General features: G+C 50.3%; 1 protein-coding gene across 2 annotated transcripts in view; it reads left to right on the plus strand.

Annotated features, from left to right (window-relative positions):
- Nucleotides 1–19,482, plus strand: part of NUDCD3 (NudC domain containing 3) — a 70,716-nt gene that overhangs the window by 47,490 nt on the left and 3,744 nt on the right. For both annotated transcript variants that reach the window (XM_044946787.1, XM_006051305.3), the window contains exons 4-5: nt 8,554–8,697; nt 18,378–18,566. In XM_044946787.1, the coding sequence (XP_044802722.1) occupies nt 8,554–8,697; nt 18,378–18,566 (333 nt within the window). The remainder of the gene's footprint in view (nt 1–8,553; nt 8,698–18,377; nt 18,567–19,482) is intronic.

Below are 19,482 nucleotides of genomic sequence, written 5' to 3' on the forward strand. Positions count from 1 at the left end.
TGTGGGTGTGTGTCAGGGCGCCACGGGGATGGTGTCAGCTGCAGCACCACTGTCTACCCATCTCTCCCTTTCTCTCCTTCCCCACTAGCCCAGGAGATCGCACTAGGGCTCAGTGACCTCCTGACCCGATGGACTTTAGGATCCAGGTCATACTGGTACCTAGGGGTCATCCCCACAGAATCCTACTTTTGATGACTGTGTCCTCTCTGACACTGTAGGTCAGAGCCAGTGCAGGCTGTGTTGCCCAGCATGCTTTAGAATTTTAGTTGGTCAGGTGTTGATTTTCATTATGTTTTTTTGGTAGGATTACCTTGTATGTAGGCAAATAAATTATGAAAAGTGTTGGTTACACACTTAATTAAAAATGTTAGAGCTTCCTGGTCTAGAGTGTCTTCTAACTTCTCCATGAACTTCGGGAACTTTCTCTGGAAGGACTTTTGTTAGGCCCAACCTAAAGCTAGTTATTTTGGGGAATTCCTTGGCAACCCAGTGGTTAGGACTCTCATGTTTTTACTGCTGACAACTCAGGTTTGATCCCTGATTGGGGAACTAGGATTCCTCCAGCTGCACAGCATGGCCTCCCCACAAAAGGCAAACCCCACCCCCCCAAAACCCCAAACTAGGTATTTTGACTTAAGAGACCTAGGTCACCTGACAGCTCTTGCTGAGCTTCCATGGCTACCTGGGAAGCCTACTCATTGAAAACAGCGTCTCAGATGTGCCCGCTAGTCGCTGGGGTGTCAGTCTCATGATTCCAAGCTCTGCCGCCAGCAGTGTGTTGTGAGGGGCCTGCCCTTCATCCTACTGTGCTAAGGGACGGACCGCCATGCCCCCGGCACATCCTTGCCTCTCAGCTCCATTTGTCTTGACCTCTGGGGTGAGATGGCCTCGGTTTCACTGAGGATGGCCCTGGGTTTTGCTCATTTCTGCATTAGACATTTACCGAGCCCATGATGGTCCCTGAGACTGGTATGAGATGACTGCACGGGAGCTGACATGTGGGGCTCAGGTAACAAGGCAGGTGCGCCAGCACAGTTCCAGGCTGTGTGGAGCGTAAACAGGCTGTTTGTTTAACGTGCACTGTGCAGCCAGGCACCCCTAGGGCCCTTCCTCCAGCAGTCCTTTGAGGCCTTGCGGTTCACAAGGGGAAACACAGAGAGGGTCAGGGTCTCCAGGCTGGCTTTTTCTGGAGCTAGTGCTCCCTGCACTCGGGGGTGTGTGGATGAACCTGAGTGTTTGTGATGCTGGGACTGGAAGAGGCTCATTCTTTGTAAGGCAGTTTTTTATCTAGTGCTGGCCCATTGTGATACGTGCTGATTTAATTTGCACTAATCTCCTGTGTGGTTAGATTTTCTTTTCTCTTTCAGTAGTATTTTTTCCCCATGACATTAAAAAAAAAGAGTATGATTGATACACAGTGTTAGTTTCAGGTGTACAGGATAATCTGTGTGTTGTGATATCTGTGTGTTGTGGAACGATCATCACAACGTCTGGTTAACATCTCACCATACTATAGAGCTCCGTGTGTGTGTGTGTGTGTGTGCACGCGCGCGCTCAGAACTTTTAACATACACTCCTCAGCAACTTTCAAATTCTGTATTTTTCTTAAGAATTCATGATCTCTCTAGTTTTTAGTGATCTAAGAGATTTAGTTATGCCTCACTTACGGCACCCCACTCCAGTACTCTTGCCTGGAAAATCCCATGGATGGAGGAGCCTGGTAGGCTGCAGTCCATGGGGTCGTGAAGAGTCAGACACGACTGAGCAACCTCACTTTCACTTTTCACTTTCATGCATTGGAGAAGGAAATGGCAACCCACTCCAGTGTTCTTGCCTGGAGAATCCCATGGACGGAGGCGCCTGGTGGGCTGCCATCTATGGGGTCGCACAGAGTCGGACACGACTGAAACGACTTAGCAGCAGCAGCACTTAAAGTTTGAGAGTAAGTTTATTTTGTATCTCTTGGCTTTTGCTGGCCTAAGGGTTTTTCTGAGTTGCCAGTTTCTTTCTGGACTGGCTCCTTTCCAGTTGTTCCCTGCGGTACCTGTCACAGCTACCTGTGGGCAGTGTTTATTTTTGGTTTTTGTCTGTGGCACCTTTCAGATACCATCATGGTGGTAGCTGTGATGGTAGCAGGTCAGCTGATGGAGTCGCAGTTGTTCTGGGTTTGTAAGTAGCTCTCTGTGAGGGGGGCAGGCATGTTGGGCATAACGGGTAGATGTGGCAGGCACCGAGTGTTAATGGAGGGCGGTCCTGGGCCCCCTCTTCTTCAGCTGTAGCTTGTGCTTGAGGCCTCAGAACACTGCCTCTCCTTTACTCCTTTTTGATTTTTTTTTTCCTGTGGAAATGGGTTTGCTTCTCAGGTGTAGTGGGGGACAGCTAAATGCATGTGGGTTATGCTTTATGTTCAAGTGTTGTTATTTTACATGCAACCATTTTTAAATTTTTGTAATTTCTATTGTTTTGCTGGTGAATCTAAAGGAAAATTTCTCAAAATGAAGCTTTGGTCTCTTTCATTCATGAGATATAGTTAGATCTTTGCTCTGCACAGGAAAAGCAGCCAAGTTCCCCATTCTGTGCTCAGCGTAGCCATGAAGTCGGGAGAAGGAACTTTGCAGTCAGGACGGAGATCTTTGTGTGATCGCAAAAGGCAGCTGGGGCTGGTTATATACATGGCCTTTCATTGAATCATAGGATTTTAATGATGGAAAATTGAACTCCAGAGATTTTTAGTCTAACCTCTCACTTGGCACATGAGAAAACTTTCCTGGAGATGTGAACTGCTAAGGCCCTACACTGTCTGGTGAGATGGTGGCGGAGTAGAGAGCGGGACCCAGCTCCCACCCCCTTCTCTGTTTGATCAGTCATCTTCTGAGTGGAAAATATCATGATATTGTTGTGCACAGTCCTGACTGGATGACAGTGAGTGACAAGTGAATTAATTTCCTTTGAAATATTCATCTCGGAGATGGTGCATGGTCTTTACTGACTAATGATGTCCTGCGGGCTGGTGGGCTCATGACCATGCTGCATGTCATCTCTAGCCTCACCATGGGAACCTTCCAGAAGAGCACCAAGACCCCTGGGCATGTCTTGCACAGTGATGCTGTGCCCCAGAGCTCAATGCAGCTGTTGGAATTTGTGCTAAAAAGCTCTGCAACACAGTGTTCCCTTCTTAGAAGGCGTTTAGAAAAAAATGTAGGAAGACTTTTATTATAGGAAACTTCCATAGCAGAAAAGGCTAATAGGTTGCATTTATCTATTAAAAAAAATTTTTTTTTGCTTGAATGCATAGGACACTTACCTGTTTAAAACAATAAAAATGTACAATGAAAAGTTTCTCTCCTGCTTCTGTCCTTTTATCCTATTCCAGCCCCCACCCCAACCTCAGAAATCACATTCCTAGTTTCTGGGATCTTTTGGCAGGTGTTTTCTTTCTTTCTTTCCTTTTTCTTTTTTTTTTTAAAGATTTTTGATGTGGGCCATTTAAATTTTTTTATTGTGTTTGTTACAGTGTTGCTTCTGTTTTTATGTTTTGGTTTTTTGGCCACAAGACCTATGTGGGATCTTGGTTCCCTGAAGAGGAATAACCTGCACCCCCTCCATTGGAAGGGGAAACCTTAACCACTGAATCACCAGGGATGTCCTGCCAGATGTTTTCTATGTGTATCTTGTCAAATATGACTTGATACCATCATGACCCTACAGGCAATACACTCCCATTGCCCACATTGGCCCTTCCAGGGCGGCTCTGGTCTCTTGTTTGCTGCCCTGCTGCCCACGCCTTAGCTGAGCCTGCCAACCAGCAGGTGGCTGCCCAGGAAAGTCTCAGGGGACCTAGAATTTCCCCTGATGTCCAGCTTCATCTATCAGGACCCCGAGAGTGTGTGTGCCTGAGCCCACTGCCCCTTCCACTCGGGGCTCCAGTCTCTGGTTTTACTCTGGTCAGGTTGTTTTGGTGGTACTTACTCCACTTTCACTACATCCCTTTGGATCAGGAGTTTCTTGAATAGTTTTTTGTTTTTCTGGAGTTTCTTGATGTCTTGCTTTTTTTTCTTGTCAAAAGCAGTACACTATCATCATAAACTCAGAATTACCCAGATTCTCACAGGTAATCTGTATTGTCTAGAAATCATTCTCTGCAGACCATTTCACCCATGACTCCCATTTGGACTGATTATTTTCTAGTTCAATATTATATAGCTTGCATCCTAGAACTTTTTTTTAACCTCACCTCTAGGTTAAATTCACTGTGTTTTAGATCCTTTCTGGGCCTTCCTCCTTCCCCCCGCCCCCTTTATTTTTATTGAGATATAATTGGCATATATCATTGTAGTAGGTTCAGGTGTGCAGCATAAATATTTGAAATGTGTATGTGTATATATATACATATATGTAGCAAAATAATTTCCACCATAAGTTTAGTTAAAATTACCACCTCCCATAGTCACAGTTTTTTTCTTGTGATGAGGACTTAGTTCTCCTGTCTTAGCAACTTTTAAATATACAAGTATTGTCAATTATAGTCACCACACTATACTTTAGATTCCCAGAACTTACTCATTTTATAAGTAGAAGTTTGTACTCTTTGACCCTCCCTCACCCAGGATCTTCCTCTGTTTTAGTTTCATCCTCATTTTGTTATGTTACAGCCTCAAGTAACTTTCTCAGAATGATGGTGTGGTAATAAATACAGTGCTCCCGAATGTCTTCAGTTCAGTTCAGTTCAGTCGCTCAGTCGTGGCCGACTCTTTGTGACCCCATGGACTGCAGCATGCCAGGCTTCCCTGTCCATCACCAACTCCCAGAGCTTACTCAAATTCATGTCTATCGAGTTGGTGATGCCGTCTAACCATCTCATCCTCTGTTGTCCCCTTCTCCTCCTGCCTTCAATCTTTCCCAGCATCAGGATCTTTTCCAGTGAGTCAGTTCTTCGCACCAGGTGGCCAAAGTATTGGAGTTTCAGCTGCAGCATCAGTCCTTCTAATGAATATTCAGGACTAATTTCCTTTAGGATGGACTGGTTGGATCTCCTTGCAGTCCAAGGGACTCTGAAGCATCTTCTCCAACACCACAGATCAAAAGCATCAATTCTTTGGTGCTCAGCTTTGTTTATGGTCCAGTTCTCACATCCATACATGACTACTGGAAAAACCATAGCTTTGACTAGATGGACCTTTGTTGGCAAAGTAATGTCTCTACTTTTTAATATGCTATCTAGGTTGGTCATAGCTTTTCTTCCAAGGAGCAAACGTCTTTTAATTTCATGGCTGCAGTCACCATATGCAGTGATTTTGGAGCCCCCAAAATAGTCTCTCACTGTTTGCATTGTTTCCCCATCTATTTGCCATGAAGTGATGGGACCGGTTGCCATGATCTTAGTTTTCTGAATGTTGAAACATTTCTGAATGTTTTAAGCCAACTTTTTCACTCTCTTCTTTCACTTTAATCAAGAGGCTCTTTAGTTCTTCGCTTTCTGCCATAAGTGTGGTGATATCTGCATATCTGAGGTTATTGATATTTCTCCCGGCAATCTTGATTCCAGCTTGTGCTTCATCCAGCCCGGCATTTCGCATGATGTACCCTGCCTATAAGTTAAATAAGCAGGGTGACAATATACAGCCTTGATGTACTCCTTTTCCTATTTGGAACCAGTCTGTTGTTCCATGTCCAGTTCCCACTGTTGCTTCTTGACCTGCATACAGATTTCTCAGGAGGCAGGTCAGATGGTCTGGTATTCCCATCTCTTGAAGAATTTTCCACACAGTCAAAGGGTCTGGCGTAGTCAATAAAGCAGAAGAAATGCAGTTATTTTAACCTTTCACTTATTTTGTGATTTGAGTTTATATGGAATTCTAACTTTAAAGAATACTTTCTTGGGAGTTCCCTGGTCACCTAGAATTCTGGGCTTTTGCTGCTGTGGTCCAGGTTCAGTCCCTGGGAGGGGAACTGAGATCCAGCAGGCTGCGTTGTGTGGCAAAAACAAATAAGCAGACTCCCCTAGCATGATTGTAGGTGTCATTCTTTTCTTTTCTTACATCCACTGTTACTGATTGTAGTGATCTCTTCCATTCCGGTTCTTTGTGCATAAATGTTTCCCCTGTTACGTAGAACTTTTTGGAACTTATTCTAAATACTTAGCAATATGAATTGTCATCTTTCATTCCTTCTGTTCAGCCCTCAGTGGGTTCTTTCAAACTGAAGACATGTTTTTTTTAAGCACTGGTCGTTGTCTTGTCATAGTTTCTGGGATGCCAAACTGATTGCCTGGGTTGGTTTCTTATTCTACCTTGAGTTTTTTTATCTTCTAGCCTTTCTATTGAAAATTTTATTTTCACTCTATTTTTTTCTAAGTATCTTTTGTTTGTTTTGTCTAGTTCTGTTTTCATGTTTTATTCTGGTTCTGCAGATACAGTATCTTCTCAGGTCTCTAAGAATATAAATTGGACATATTTTAAAATTGCCTTTTTACTTAGGTAGCTCTGTAGTCTTTACCTTTTTTTTTGTTGTTAACCTAAGTCTGTCTTTGGGGACTGCTGCTTTTTCTCATAGGATACAATCCTCATTTCCCTATTAGTTTTTTTATTTAAAAAATATATGGTCCTCATTCTTTTGAGTGTGGAATGATGATGGTTTTCTCCTTTACATGTCTGAGGTCTGCTCCCCCCATCACTGCTCACAGCTGAGGGCTTGACTGGTGGTTGGCTTTGCCTTACGGTGTACTGGGCCAGTGTCCACCCAGTCCCCTCAGCTGCTGGCCAGGTTTTCTGGAGCTGGGCTGCCTGTTGCTCAGTGGCACACGGTGGGTTCCAGTCTCTCCTGATAGGGCTTCGCTGGCCCAGCTGCCCTGTGGACTGACTCAGCTGCTCTGCCTCCACACTCCGTACTTGGTGACTGCCAGCCGGAGGCCCCACGCAGCTGTGCTTGTCCCTGTTGTGTGGTGTCTGTCCCCACACACTTCTCCTTCCTCTCCACAGAGCTGTCAAAAGCTTGTCTGTCCCGGCCTCTCCCTATTTACCTTGTGCTGTCCGGGGTTTTTCTGTTTGTGTTTTGTTCCTGTCATCTCTGTGGGTCAGAGGATGACCGCCTGTTCTCAGAGTGACGCCTTGGACTGGAGCTCTTGGAAGCGTCTCCTGCCTGGTTTCCTTTGGTGCCTGGGTGCATCCCCTTTGTACAAGAGACAAGTGTTGTGGAAGCTCACCCAGATTTGGAAATTATCCTGTTAGGTGAAGCTGGCTGGAGAATTTCATTTGTTAAAGTGAGCTTGTTCCTGGGAGGCCAACTGATGGAGCCTTGGTCCACTCTGTCAAGTGTTCTTTGCATCTCTGAGTTCATGGTCAGGGACACGATTTGGCCAGTGATTATCTGGATCCATCTAGGAGTGAGCTGGGCTGCTGTTGGGCAGCTGGGAGTGAAGTGAGTTGTGCCTGTGCCATAGCAGAATCAGTTGAGAAAGTGGTAATTCTCCCAGAAGTTGAGTGTAAGTGAAGCTGGGGCTTACAGGGCCCCATTCGGCCGGCCTGTGGGCATGGTGTGTGTAGACATCGTTTTCCTTTCCATCACTCTTTATAGTTATTTAAAATTCAGGTAGGTTATAGTATCAGATTCCATCAACGTGTGTGTAAACTCCAGTTCGAAAATTCTGTGACACTGAGGGAATCTTTTCAAGTGCTTTATAAGCATTTAATAAGCACTTACCAAGTGACATGGGAGGGCCACCTGCAAACTGTTTTGACACCTTGACTGACCCCACGCTCCGGTGAGAAAGTTCTAAGTTAGCCAGCCTCTGTTCATGTAATGAATACATTGTGTAAATACTATTATAAAAAGATTTTTGCATTGTAAAACACAGAATTTAGAATTTTAAAGAAAAGGGGGCGGTGGTGGTGGTGGGGAAATCCCTGTAGTTCTGTTTTCTTTCCTGGACTGTTTACTGATTTGAATGTACTTGGGATGCTGCTTGCTGGGATCCACGCATGAAGCAAAGCCCCTAGTCCAGCAGCTCCAGCGCAGGTGTGAAGACAGACGTGTGAGAGCAGAGATCCAGTGAATGACTATATGGAGAACAGAGACAAAATGTAAAACCAGAGGATCTGGCCTCACCCTCCTGGCTGAAAGCCGAGCTGTGGCCATAGCCGGCATAGCAGCTCCTGGAGGGAAGAGGAGCTGGCTGCTCCGGCCCCCGGGCATGTCCTCTGGGTGGGACCCCAGACAGCAAGGTGGGCCTGGGGAGAGTAGCCGCCTGCCACACTGGCCCTGCTTGCCTTCCGTCCAGGGAGTTGGTCTCCCCTAACTGGAGAGGAGATTCTGCTCCCACAAAGCACCCCCTGTTACTGTTAGGCATGTTGAAACTGTAAGTGCATTCTCTTGAAGGACATGACAACACAGTCTCCTTCATGTATGAATTGGTATTATTTTCTTGGTTCAGTGGACCTGGTGACTCTTGGCGTGGACTTGCATCCTGTTCTCCTACCGTGTGCAGCCAGGCACCTTGGAAACCACTGTTCCCTCCTGTCTTGGAGCACAAGGTGATTCTCTTTCGCTCTGTTCCAGGTCTCGGTGACCCTCAGCAGCAGCTCCATCCGGGTGGCTGTGCTGGAGGGTAATGGGGAGCGTGTCCTCATGGAAGGAAAGTTCACCCACAAGATCAACACCGAGAGCTCACTCTGGAGCCTCGAACCCGGGAAGTGCGTCTTGGTAAGTGTGGGTTGTGAGGCTGTGAGCGTGTTGATTGCTGCAGCGGGGGAGTTGCCCCATTGTTTCCCACGTAGCTCAGAAGGCACCTTTGTGGGCTTCTGCTGACTCACTGCTGCATCTGCAGCCTTGGCCCCTGGGGTCCCAGTGCTTGGCTCCTTGAGGTGGAGCCCCTATCAGTGAGAAACTCAGGGGCCCTCGAGTGCAGTCTGTTCTCCTGCCCACACACAGACCACACACGGTGACCACGGAGGAGGTCCTGGCGGGGCACCATCCCCAGAGTGCGGCGGCGGTGCTGCTCACACTGGATGTGTCTCTTCAGTCTCAGAGGCCTCTCTCTCCAGGGATTCAGTTATATCTAAAAGGCAAAACCAAATAAGTTAAAAATTAAAAGTCAGATCATTTACATGAATGCCAATCTGGAGGATGCAGAGTTAATAAACTCAGACAGCCTTATTTGATAAAGGGGGTCTCAACTGGCTAAGCTAACCAAGGGTGTGGGATCCAAACTAAGGGGAATGTGTTCCAGTTACTACATTCTTCCTTCATAAGAGCCTTGCACCTGTTCAGTGGGCAGCATGCAGGGAAGCTTCCTCCACCAAAGGGAGACTGTATATATGGGTTCATTCTTTTCCCTCCTCCTGGGGTGCTTAACCTGGGGCATGGTGAAAGGGGTAAAGATGAAAAGAAAAATATTAAGTCTTTGGACAAAGAAAAGCCTCAGAATTTTATGTAGAAATGTTCTTTATGTACAGTTTCGTCAAGATCTACTTGTCTCTGGAAAATAGATGCCCATGGGCCTGCCTGTTTGGTCCTAACCGGCAGGCCCTTGGGGTTCTGTTTGGCTTCTCTCAGCTCGCAGACACCCATGCCGGATGGAACAGAGAGGAACCCCCAGTGCTGGGTCGGCTGGAGGTCTTGGTGTGCTCGGGACGCATGGGCGCACGCAGCCCCTCTGTGTGGCAGGGACACCGGTGGCAGAGCGCTGGCCAGGTCTGCCAGAGTCTTGTTTAGACCTTGCTGTGTTGCATAGGCCCCGTCCTCAGCACGAGCGTGTGACAGTTGTGATGATTCCCCCTCATTGCCCTGGGGCTCAGTCCCTCATCTCTTCACCCCTGTGCCTCCCCACTTGCAGACTGCCTTCATGGTCATGGTCTCATCTGGACTTCGCATGGTTGTGGGAGGTAGAAAGCCAGGGTTTCATTGTCCCCCTGCCTACTGAGGTCGTGCCAGTGGCCAGTGGGAGCCAGCGGCTGGCAGGCTGCCCTCCACAGGTGCTGCTGTGATGGCTCAAGTGGTCCCAGAAGTGTGGACTCGTGACCTTGGCTGCCCTGTTGTCCACGGGCACCAGGCCTGACGTCACCTATGTGGGGTTGATGGGCCGTCCAGAGCAGTCCCAGCAGGCAGCTGCTGTGCTGGTCTCCCTCTGAGGGGCACTTCTGCTATCTTCAGCCCTGTAAACCCGAGCCCGTGCCTGGGATGGAAAGACCGGCCTTGTTGCTGGACCCTGAAGGTTCACAGCCTCTGTTTACAGCCCACTTGGTCTGTCAGGGTTGTAATCAGGATACCGAGGATTCCCTTTATTTGACATTACTTCAGTGAAAATGAGGTTGTTACCAGGTAGCTCACTCTTTAGGGTGTTTGTCACAAGAGGTAACACTGACTTCTTCACACCTGTTCCAGAGTCATGTCATCTTGTGTGTTTTATACAACTTAACATCTGAACGCAGATGTGGCTTGTGGCCAGGGCCTTAACTCCTTGTAATTCAGGCCTCCATCTATTGTGTACAGGCACTCTGGCCTGGCTGTCTGAGATGCCTGGCAATGCTGTTTCATCTCAGCAAGCCTGTTTTACAAACCAGGATGCTGACACTCAGGGTGAAGGGCTTGCTCAGGGTGGATCCAGACCCCAGACACGGAGGCCTCCTGTTCCCTCCTTCTCTATCAACTGGAAGGTACCCTGGAGGGGGCAGGCAGGGGAGGAGAGCTGGTAGCAGTGTGGTGGCATTTGTGAGAGGCTGCACTGGGCCAGCAGGGAGACTGGGGTGTTGCCGCCTCTGCCAGCCTTGCTGAGGTGGCCCAGGTGGCCGGTCATGTGCCCAAGCCCCATGGTCAGCCCAGGTCCTCTTCTGGTCCAGGAGGAAGCTTGTGCCCTGGCCACCATTTAGTTTTCCAGTTTGCTTTTGCCAGGCACCCGCTGCTCAAGGAGTTACAAAGGAGCAGCCCTGGCTATGGACCGAGGGACACCTGTTGCTGCCCATAAGCATGGCTCAGTTCTGCTCCTGCTCACTGCGCAGGGTCCACATAGAAACCTCCGGGGATTGCGGGCGCTGCGCTGGTTCTTTCCCTGGTTCCTTTGAGTGGCTTTCGTCATCCATGGATGGTGTCGCATTGCTAATGCTGCACCACTTGTAGAAGGGAAAGGGGACTTGTTTAGAGCATCATATCCTCCTCTGGAGCTTTCTTGACAGCACAGCCGCCTGTTCCCCTGGCGTGCACTTTCTCCTGAGATGCGGGGCTCTGCCTGTCTCCGCCTTCCTCCTGACCATTGGTACAGCCAATGCCTGTGTGTTGTGGAGACACTGTTACTTGTGGAGCTGGAGGTTTGGTTTGTTTTCAGTGTAGTTATTTATTTTATTGATGACGCCGAGTGCCATGTGTCTGAGATGATACTGTAGTGCAGTGAGCACGCTGCTTGGATGTGTGAAGACCCTGGTGCACCTGCTGCGAAGAACCAGTGCCACTCCCTCGAGCCTCCGGAGGAACCAATGTGGCTGTTGTGGTCACCAGGCCTGCTCTCTGCCTCAGTCCCACTAGCCTGAGCCCCACGGTACCTCTGTTCCCTGGTCTTAGAATGAGGCTCAGAGCCTTGTGTGCTTATCACTAAGTGCCAGACCCTGTGCTAGGCACTGGGGCGATTGAGGGAAATCATCAAGGGCCCACCTCCTAAACTCTGAGTGGACTGGAAAGGGCCCCCAGATGTCCTCGCCAAACCCCAGAACCTGCAGATAGGGCCCGTTTGGAGGAAGGGTCTTTGCAGATGACAAGATGATCCTGAATTATCCAGGTGGGTCCTAAATCCAGTGACAAGTGTCCTTAGAAGAAGAAAAGACACAGACACACAGGGTGACATGACTGCCAGACAAGGTTCCCTAGAAGCTCCAGAGGGAGTGCAGGCCGGCAGTGCCTCGATGTCGGCCTTCCAGCCTCCAGACAGAGAAGATAGATATCTTGTGGCAAGCCCACCATATGTGGGCTTTGTTACGGCTGCCCTGGGACACTCGCACAGGCTGTACCACAAGGCACGGTTTCTGTGGGGGCCACATGGGACAAGAGGGGTCCCCCCAGGGATGCCTGTCACCTCGCCAGAGCCCATGGCCTGAGTCTTCACCTCCCAGGCAGGCTGATGCAGACATGCCCCTTGATTCCCAGCCACCGCTCTCTCCTCGCCTGAGCCGGGATCCGCATCAGACACGCCCAAGCAGCCTTTCAGAGCAGGCAGGGGTGGCAGCTAAAACCGGATGACAGTTCTTGCCTCCCTCCCTCCCACACTTGAGAATGTTAAACGAGGCTGCTTGATTCTCAAGCAAGCTCCTTTCTTGGTTACGGAGACGTGAAACCAGAGCCTCCCCCTGTGTCTTGTTCTGTCCCAGAACCCGCGTTGGCTCACTGCCCTGGTTTCTCCCCGCAGGTGGGGCTGATGGCCAGGCCCTGGGCGCCTGCAGGCCACGGCCTCGTGCCTGTGATGCTCCATGTCTCGTAGCCATTTGAGAGGCGAAGCCCGTTCACACGCTGACATGACCCACACTCGAGTCATTTAAAGTCAGTGCAGGAGCTGCAGTGTTTGCAGACCTTTGTCCACTTGCCTTAAAGCTCACACGGCTGTGTGTCTGGTGCCTGAGCCTGGGAGTGTTTTAATGCATGCTGCACCCCCATATTTAGATGATTTCTTTAAATTACAGTTCTCAGAAGCGGGGTTACAGGCTGACTGTCGTCCTTGGCCATTGCCATGGCTCTTCCCTGAAGGATGTCAGATTTCTGTGACATCACCAGGTCCCTTTGCACCCCAGCACTGGGCTTGTTCATTTTAACTTGTCTTTGCTGACTTATTTGCATTTATCCCATTTGTTCCTTTCCATTTTTCTAGGGAGGATATATGTTTCTCTGTGAAGTGGTTCACCATCTTTGTTTCTTCGTGGGTGGCTACCTGCCCCTTTCCTGGCCCTGAGGGACCATTGTTCAGCTTAAAATACAGATTAAGTTATGTTAGTATTTTGGCAAGAGCCCAAGCCTGGAAATTAGTCCAGGGAGTGAAATGCAAGTTCTTGGCTTTCAGTACCCATGTCTCCCGGGACCTGTCATGTTTCTCAGGCTGGTCACATTTTTGGCATCATTGCCAATCCCCAGGTCCCAGCCAGAAAGAGCTGAGGCCTGATGTTGAGAAGTAGGTGGCCTAAGGCATCATGTTCCAGCACCGTTCTGGAGAAGTTGCCCAGTGAACAGGAGGGATGTGCCAAGCCGAACCAGAGGACCACGCTCCCAGTGGACGAGCAAGCACCCCCTCCATCCCACGTGGGAGGAGAGAGTAGAGGAAGCTCGGCAGCACGTGGTCACTTTCTCCCAGCCACACCCCCATCATAGCCAGCTTCTGTCTGGACCTCAGCGCTTTAATGTTAAAGCTTAAAAATTTGTTAACATCAAAGACTGGCAGTTTCCCCACAACAGTACTGCCCCTGGCAAAGCCCCGAGAGGTCAGTGGTCTGGCTGGGGATCACGTTCTCCCCGCAGAAGTACCTGAAGCTGAGCAGGCCCCCTGCTGTCTCTGCCTGTCTTCTGTCCTGGTTTCAAGGCAACCCCCTGAAACATCACCCGCAACTTTCACGCACATCTCCTTGGTCCAAACTTGATCCCACGTATGGGCAGCTGCGAGGAGCTGTCCTCTTGCCGGGCACACTGCCTCCCTGAATAGAAACAGGGTTCTGTGGGGGGAGGGGAGGGGGATGAGTGTCAGCGAGTCATCAGCACAGATTGGGGTGCTGAGGTAAGCCGATCCACATGGAGGTGGAAGTTTCTGCGAGGACATTTTGGGAAAACTGTTCAGCCAGCACTCTGGGGGTTCCCCTGAGAAACTGATTCTCGATCCGGGACCAGTTGCTACAACCTGGAGGAAGGCCGAGGGATAAGGGTGAGTTATCAGGTCACAGCAGCCACCCCTGACCAGCCAGGCTGGGGCACTCTGAGTGCTGCATGGTCAGGGACTGGAGTGAGTGAGAGCTGTTGAGATGCTGGACATCCAGGAGCTGGTGCCGAGAGAAGGCCCCTGCCGGCCTCCCACAGCTTCTGTTGGGGCTGGCAGCATAGTCTCCCCGCCACTGGGGGGGAGAGGGGGTCAGGGAGGAACCCCCAGGCGCCGCAGCCACGTGACGTCTGTGCCTGCCGGTGGGACGTCGCAGGAGGGGCACAGCATTGCCTGTGCAGGGTTCTACTGGGGGAGCCTCCCTGAGTCATCAGGAGCAAGCACTAGACAAACCCCAGATGAAGAATGGATTTTATTTTATTTTTTTTTATTTAGATCAAAGGATTATAGTTTTTTTAATATAAATTTATTTATTTTAATTGGAGGTTAATTACTTTACAATAATATTGTATTGGTTTTGCCATACAGCAGCATGAATCCGCCACAGGTATACATGTGTTCCCCATCCCGAACCCTCCTCCCTCCACCCTGAAGAATGGATTTTAACAACAGAAGACCGCAGCGGCAGAATGTTCTAGGTTAAAGGGGACAGGCCCACTAAGATGTAGTCGGGACCCTGGACTGGATCCTGTGCTAGAGGCAAGGGGAGCTGAACTCTACTGGATTGTCCAAAAAGTTCAGGTTTTTCCTTAAGATGTTACAGAAAAATCCAGATGAACTTTTTGGCCAACCCAGTAGTGAAGAACTTTCATATCTTCAGGAAGAGGCACTCACTGAAGTATTAGGGGTAAAGGGCCAAGATTCTGGAACAAGTGTCATGTAACTTACCACATATTATATATATAAACTTACACACAGTGAGAGTGTGTGTGCAGACACATGCATGTAATAAAAGGGGTAGTGTGTTAACAGTGGGTGAATCTAGGAAAAGGGTGTGTGGCTATTGTTTGTACTTGAACAATTCTAGTAACTTGTGATATTGAAATTGTTCCAGATAAAATGTTTTAAGAAATGAGATGGCACATAAGTCCATGAAAAGATGCTCAGCATTGTTAGTTGTTAAGGAAATGCCAATTAAAACCACGGTGACATGTCACTTCATATTTATTTGATTGGCTCCTGAAAAGAATCAACAGTAGCAGGTGCTGGCAAGAGTGTGGAGCCCCTGGAGCTCCCCTGCGGAGACGAGGGCCATGAAGTTACACATACACTTAGACTACGGATGGGAAGGTCATAAAGTTACACATACACTTACCATAGGACCCCGCAGCCCTGGTGTCTGCTGGGTGTCTACGAAGGGGAAGGGAGACACATGTTCACACACAGCCCTGCAGGCAGCCTGGTAGGTGACTGCTGAACCCTGGAAAGGCCCACCTGGCCACCCACAGGTGCGTCAGCCCACCGTGTCAAGGGGTTACCCCTCCATGCATGCACAGCGTGGCTGAACGCCAGACCACTATGCTAAGAGAAGAGCAGACCAAGACACAGACCAACAGATGGCAAAGCAGGTGGCGGGCTGAGGGGATCACTGACAAGGGGACCAGGAACTTTAGGGTGTGGCTTGATAGTGGTGGTTGTGTGGCTGCATTTGTCAAAACTCATAGGGTGGACCTACTCTCACAAGTGAGTTTTACTATGTGCCAGCTTACGCCCCCACAAACCCAATTAAAAAAAATAACTGTTAAAAAATCAAAACCAAATGTTAAACCATCAGACTACTTTATCAAAGATATTATTTTTAGACCTGAATCCTTCAGCCCTATTCCAAGAACATTTTCCCCATGTCCTCTGGGTGCAACATTTCGTATTGCTCAACCTGGAAAAGGAATAAAGTTCTGACCCACTAGCACAGGAATGTGAGGACATCGCATTGAGTGAAAGAAGCCAGGCATGGGACACATAGCCTTTGGGTCCATTTCTGGGAAGTGTCCAGAAAAGGCAAATAAATGATTTGTTGCCAGAGCTGGGGGAGGGCAAGGCTCTGGGCAGAGTGGGGAGCGACCACTTGTGGGTACGAGTTCTCTTTTTGTGATGACAAGAATGTTCTGGAACTAGACACAGCCTCTGTGAATGCAGAATGCATTGAACTGTTCACCTTAAAATGGCTAATTCTATGTTGATGTGAATTCCACCTTAAAGGTGGTGCTAGGCTCATCTTAATGCCTGTTGGGTGTGCAGAGTGCCCTCGCAGACGTGTTCTGTGGAGGCGGGAGGCACAGGTAGTGAGGCCCACCAAGCTCCTCGTCAGGATCAGTCCCGTGGTGCCCCGAGCCGTGTTAGGCCTGGGTGTGCGTGGACCTGACTGGGACACCCCACATGTGGTTTGTGTGAGAAGGACCAGCAGCAGAGCACCAGGGTGGGGTTCAAGCTGCCCCCCCCCCCCCCCCCCCCAAACAGTGCCGTTGAGGGCTGTTGGCCTGAGCGCGGCTCTGCTCTGCCTGTGGCATTGGGCAATCCAGGTGAGGTGCTGACTTCCAGGTAGAGGTAACAGTGTGCATTTTACAGGGCTTGGATTAATGCTAATGATACATGTTAAGAGAGCTCAGCAGTGATAATGAGATCACTGCTGAGATCAGTGATCACTAACAAAGACACGAATAAAATAAATCCGAAGGGTTTGTTCTCTTTGGAAATTTATATTCTGTAAGTACAGTTGTCTCTCGGTATCCTCAGGGGGTTGGTTGCAGGACCCCCAGAGGATACCCACGTCCAAGGATGCTCTCATCTCCTATATAGATGGTGTTGTGTCTGCACATAACCTACATACATCCCCTCTCATACTTCATGGGATGTACCTAATACAATGCAAATGCTATGTAAAGAGTTGTGGCTGAAGGAGACAAGTTCAAGTCTTGCTTTTGAAAACTTTCTGGAAATTTCTTTCCCAAATATTTGTGATCTGAAGTTGGTTGAGTCAGTGGATAGAGGGCTGACTGTTCCTCAGAAGCTCTCCTGGAATAATATGAAGAGAGTGGATTTCCCCCTCAAGCCTTTCACTGCACTGGCCCAGAGATCTGCAGTTCCATGAAGATGGGGCTCAGAGCTTGGCACTGGGGTCTTGGAGGGCCAAGTCAGGTCCATGCATGCAAGCAGGAGAGTAAGTGGGCAAAAAGCTGCCTGAGCAGCTGGGCTGAGCAGCTGGGCAGAGCATCTGGACACAGAGACTTCACTCTGACTGGAAACCGTGGTGTTGGCAGGGTAGAGGCCATTCATCTGACGAGGAGGGCAGGGCCCCTGCCGCCTCACCCCTGCCATCTGCACGTCCATGTCCACCCATGATGGTCAGAAGTGGGGCAGCCTTGTGTACTGGGCTGAGATGCTGACGTTGATTCCGTGCTTGCGGTTTTCTGGAGCTGTCTGCACTGCATGACCTGCCCTATCAGCGCCCACACCTCAGCCGCTCTCGGTGCCTGGGGCTGAGCTCTGCTGGACCTGGGCTCCGTAGGGGCTCTTGGTGCACCGGGGCAGAGGGCTGGAGTTGGCAGCACTGCCCCCCACAGCCCGTGAGCCATGGGGCAGGCTGACTTGTGGCCTGTGAGCACGCAGTATCTGCACAGATGTCACTTGTCAGGATTGCCCGCTAGCCAGTCACACTGTCCTCATGGCTCTCTGAGTAAGAGCTGCTCTTGCTGTGGGCTCCTCATCTCTATCACCTCTGCACACCTTTGGGCGTGACTGGGGGTTTCATCCTGTCCGAGAGTGGACAACATGAGGTAGGTTCGCAGCTCACCTGTCAATTCTTGGTCAGCTGATAGAGAGTTTCCCCAAGAACCCAGCCGCTGGGTGTAGGAAGGGGTGTGGCCTGGACCCTCCCTGTGTGGACGCTGGGATGCGTGTACTTGGCTTCACCTTCAGGCCAAGCCCTGCTATTCCGCTATCCTTGTCTCTGAGTTCTCATGCCCCCCTGACTCTTCTGTCTCCTCCCTGGGCTACACCATGAGGCTGGGCAGAAAGTGAGTCACACGCAGTGGTCGCCCTGGCCAGGCCAGGGAGGACAGTGGGACAAAGAAGCCTGGGCATCTGGTTGTGGGGGAGTCTGTCAGGCTGAATGCTTGGTCCCCTGGGTTCCAAGTGCCCCCAGCAGGCAGGAGACTGGCTACTGCACTTGGAAGCAGGAAAGGTCATTGTAGGGGTGGTGAGCTAGTGGGGCTCCACAGGTGTATGTTGAAAGAAGCTCCTGTTTCGGCTCAAGCTTCCCTTAGCAGCTCTGGAGGCTGTGACAGGGGCCAGTTACCCCTGGTGGTGCAGCTCAGAGCAGCTGGAAACGTCCCCTCTGATGAGCAAGCTGGGCTTCTGGTGGCTGAGCAGGTAGGGTTGCTGATGCCGGTCGGGGGGGGTCACTGTTTTTCTGAGAGGACCTGGAGACAAGGACCATAGGCACCACTCAGTCCCAGTTCTGGAGAATGGAATCCTCAGTGTCCCCACATTCCCGGGTCCCCAGTGCCGCCTCCCCAGCCCTGACCCTGTCTCTGCCCTCGTGTGCCAGGTGAGCCTGAACAAGGTGGGTGAGTACTGGTGGAGCGCCATCCTGGAGGGTGAGGAGCAGATCGACATCGACAAAATCAACAAGGAGCGCTCCATGGCCACGGTGGACGAGGAGGAGCACGCCGTCCTGGACAGGCTCACCTTCGACTACCACCAGAAGCTGCAGGGCAAGCCGCAGAGCCACGAGCTGGTACGGGCACTCACACTTCCTGGGGCTTGAGCTGGGGTGGACCGGGCATGCTGCTGTCTGTGCAGCTGCCTCCTGGGTCCCGACACGGCAGCCTGGGCCTGGTCACTGCCTGGGGTGGGGCTCTGGTTCTGTGCCTGGACCGAGAGCCCAGGTGGCAGGGCCGAGAGGTGCCTCTCCAGAGGGTCCTGGTAATGCTGCGTGTTCTCACCTCACATACTGGGGCTGTTCCTCCCCTCAGCCCCTCCAAGACCCTCAGTACAGGAGGAATAGCCTGGCCCCGCCCTACCTCAGGTCCAGTGCAGGTTTGACCACAAAAGACCAGGGGGAAGAAAATTCTTCCAAGTCACTTTCGAAGTCAGAGGCCTGAGAAGCGTGGCTGGCCGGCAGCCCAAGAAGGGCAGGAGGACATCAGTGACTGGAGAGGAGGCTCGTCTGGAGCCTGTGGTGGCAGAGAGGAAGATTAGACTCGTGCTGTCTTTCTCCTGTTTGATACTCCCAAGAGGGGCTGTTTAGAGAAGAGAGTTCCCTTCTCAGTGTCCCAAGTGAACCGCACAGAGATTTGAGAGGAGGGTCGAGGTGTAGAGGTCACAGCACGTTTTCAAGGTCCTGTAGCTGGTCTGGCAGCAGGGTGGGGTTTGAACCCTGAGCTGGTGTTAGGCTTGTCTGTCATCCTTCCCTGAGTCTCTGAATCATCCCTTGATCTGGTTCACCAACCTTACCTGGGCTCATGGGGCTGGAGGCCAGGACTGTGGTTGACCATTGGCTCCCAGGCACCTGGTAGTCTCATCTGTGGAAAGTGGCCTCAGGCTGTAATCCCTGAGCTGGCCTAACATAGGACATGGGGTGCAACTACCTCTGTGGACGTTTAGGTGGCAGTTTTATCCAGTTAATGCTGCATTTGCCTGTAGCCGTCAGG

This window comes from Bubalus bubalis, chromosome 8, assembly GCF_019923935.1.
Source record: "Bubalus bubalis isolate 160015118507 breed Murrah chromosome 8, NDDB_SH_1, whole genome shotgun sequence".
NCBI classification, from domain to species: Eukaryota; Metazoa; Chordata; class Mammalia; order Artiodactyla; family Bovidae; genus Bubalus; species Bubalus bubalis.